At 43.9% G+C, this 2,948-nt stretch overlaps 1 protein-coding gene across 1 annotated transcript in view; it reads left to right on the forward strand.

Moving 5' to 3' along the window:
- The window catches only part of HJV (hemojuvelin BMP co-receptor), a 2,258-nt gene extending 1,661 nt beyond the window's left edge, over nt 1-597 (forward strand). The window contains exon 4 of the mRNA XM_007459379.1: nt 3-597. Within this exon, the coding sequence (XP_007459441.1) occupies nt 3-597 (595 nt within the window). The remainder of the gene's footprint in view (nt 1-2) is intronic.
- Nucleotides 598-2,948: the final 2,351 nt, after the last annotated feature.

Below are 2,948 nucleotides of genomic sequence, written 5' to 3' on the forward strand. Positions count from 1 at the left end.
GAATGCATTGATCAGAAGGTCTACCAGGCTGAGGTGGACAATCTTCCCGCAGCCTTTGAAGATGGTTCTATCAATGGAGGTGACCGACCTGGGGGCTCAAGTTTATCCATTCGAACTGCTAACCCTGGGAGCCATGTGGAGATCCGAGCTGCCTACATTGGCACAACTATAATCATTCGGCAGACAGGTGGGCAGCTCTCCTTCTCCATCAAAGTAGCAGAGGATGTGGCCAGGGCCTTCTCAGCTGAGCAGGACTTGCAGCTCTGCGTTGGGGGATGCCCTCCAAGTCAGCGACTCTCACGCTCAGAGCGCAGTCCTCGGGGAGCTATAACCATTGATACTGCCAGACAGCTGTGCAAGGAAGGGCTGCCAGTTGAAGACGCTTACTTCCATTCCTGTGTCTTTGATGTTTTAATCTCTGGTGACCCCAACTTTACTGTGGCAGCTCAGGCAGCTCTGGAGGATGCCCGAGCCTTCCTGCCGGACTTGGAAAAACTGCACCTCTTCCCTTCAGATGCTGGGGTTCCTCTTTCCTCAGCAACCCTCCTAGCCCCACTCCTTTCTGGGGTCTTTGTTCTGTGGCTTTGCATTCAATAACTAGGCCAGCAATCTCATGACTGGTTTAGAAGTGATTTGTGGATAGAGATTGGCAAGGAAGAACATAAAAAATCACTGAAGGAAACAGTGGGGACTAAGAGACACATGAAACAATGACATTTATCCAGAGTGAGAGAGGCTGCAGTCCAGGGTTGAAATGATCACAGAGTGAGGATTCTGGGCAAGGTTTCTGCATTCCAGACCTCAGTAGGGGCTCTTCACTAATTTTCCCAGTCTTGTTTATAGGAAGCAAATTGTTCCAGTCCATCTACTCCTGAGATCACCCCTACAAGCTTAGAGGTTATGGGGTCCTGACCATCAGCAGAAAATTTAAGGGTTGAGACTTTTAATAGAGAAGAACTGAAAGAGAAAGAGGTGATCATTACCCATCAGAAACTCAAAATCTAATGATATTTTCTCTTGGAAGGTGGAAAGAGGAGGAAATGATAAGGAGAAGAGTCTAATTGATAAGAATATGTGGGTAAGATGTGTTCTGCTTTCTTGGTTCAGAGATGAAGTGGGAGTTGTCTGGATTTTTGGTGAAGGGAATCTCTGTCTTTGGAGAATAGCACAGATAGGAAAGAAGCTATCATCCCCACCCCTAACTAATCTGTTATTAAAGTTATGAATTCTTCACATTTATTGCCTATGTTGAATCTCTTTACAGACGCTTAAGATGGCATAAAGACAATGTGTTCACTCCACTGAAAGAGGGCTCAGAAGTATCAGCTATTGTTTCTGCCCTCAGGAAGTTAACAGGCTATTAGGGAGACAAAACTGATTCACGTGAAGGAGTGATGAGAGTGTAATTATTCACTAAATTCTATGGTACTATGAATCCAAATGGGAAGATGGTTGATGAGAACTCAAGATATAATAAGAGGTAGAAGAGGAAATGGGATTTGAAGTGATCTTTGAAGACTGGGTAGGATTTGAATTAAGGACCTTCCAGGCAATGGACACCATCTGGAGTTATACATAGATTCATGATTCAGTGAGGAAATCAGCAAAACTCAAATGAAGTAGACAAGAAGTAATGGGATAGAAGGGTAGATGGACAGAGGCCAGATTATGAAATGCCTTGAAAGTGGGGCCAAAGAGTTTAAATTCAATTAACAGCTAACATTTATTGAGAGCTTAAAACTTGCCAGGTAATGTTCTAAACACTTTTTTGTTTTTTTTTTTTTGGCCATGCGGCATGGCTTAGTCCCCCAGCCAGGGACTGGACCTGGGCCCATGGCAGTGAAAGCACCAAGTCTTAACCACTGGACCACCAGTGGTTCCCTAAACACTTTAAAATTATTAATTCATTTAATCCTCACAACTCTCTAAGGAAGGTAATATTCTTATCTCTATTTTTATACAAGGAAACTGAGGTACAGGAAGATTAAGCAACTTGCCCACAGTAATACAGCTAATAAATGGTAGAGCTAGAGACTGAACCCAGGCAATTTGGCTCCAGAGACCTAACTAACTCTAAACCACAAAATTATGCTGTCAAGGAAACAGCCATTAAAGATTTTGGTTGTGGAGCTTGGCAGGGAAGGGGAGCTGCAGGCAGTGGCTGCCACCACAAAAACTATTCTCTTCTTCTATCATATGAAACCCAAAAGGGAGAGCTGGAAAAGGGTGGGAAAGGCCCCAAACTGAAGGAATCTAGTTTGTAGAAGACTGAAAATAGAAGATGTTCTAGTTCAGGATGTTCTAAAGTAACAGTTCTGTTCTGAACAAAACTATGAAGGAGATAACATTAACATTCAGTGTTGTCCCCGCTTCTGGTCTCAGTCTCCCCTTTAGGCACTCCACTATCTAGGGCCTGCCCTCCCTAACATAATTGTGTATTCACCCTGTCTCCTCCTTCTTCTCTCAGTCTCACCCACCTGACCAAACTCCCCCAGGATACACATACACAGCAGCCATTGCTTACCAGACAGGGGGTCCTATCTGGGCTGCCATTTCCAATTTCTTTTGCAATTCTTCATCCTCTATTCTGGTCTCTCCACCTTCTCTAAGGACCATAGCCACTCTGCCATTCCCACAAAGCATAGTCTCTATAATTTTTTTCTTTTTTTTTTTGGCCACGCCACGAGGCATGTGGGGTCTTAGTTCCCTGATCAGGGATGGCACCCACGCCCCTTGCAGTGGAAGCAGGAGTCTTAACCACTGGACCACCAGGGAAGTCCCTATATGACCTTTAGCTAATCTAGAAAACAATCTGTTCTAATGGAAGAAAATTGGAGGAAACATATCCATTGCTGTCTTCACTTACAGATAACTTAGGCATTTTAACTCAAAACATCTTTTTTAGAAACTGCTCCTTATACTGGTTCTCTTAACTCAAAAAAGTACGT

Source organism: Lipotes vexillifer, unplaced genomic scaffold, assembly GCF_000442215.2.
Source record: "Lipotes vexillifer unplaced genomic scaffold, Lipotes_vexillifer_v1.1 scaffold773, whole genome shotgun sequence".
Lineage (NCBI taxonomy): Eukaryota > Metazoa > Chordata > Mammalia > Artiodactyla > Lipotidae > Lipotes > Lipotes vexillifer.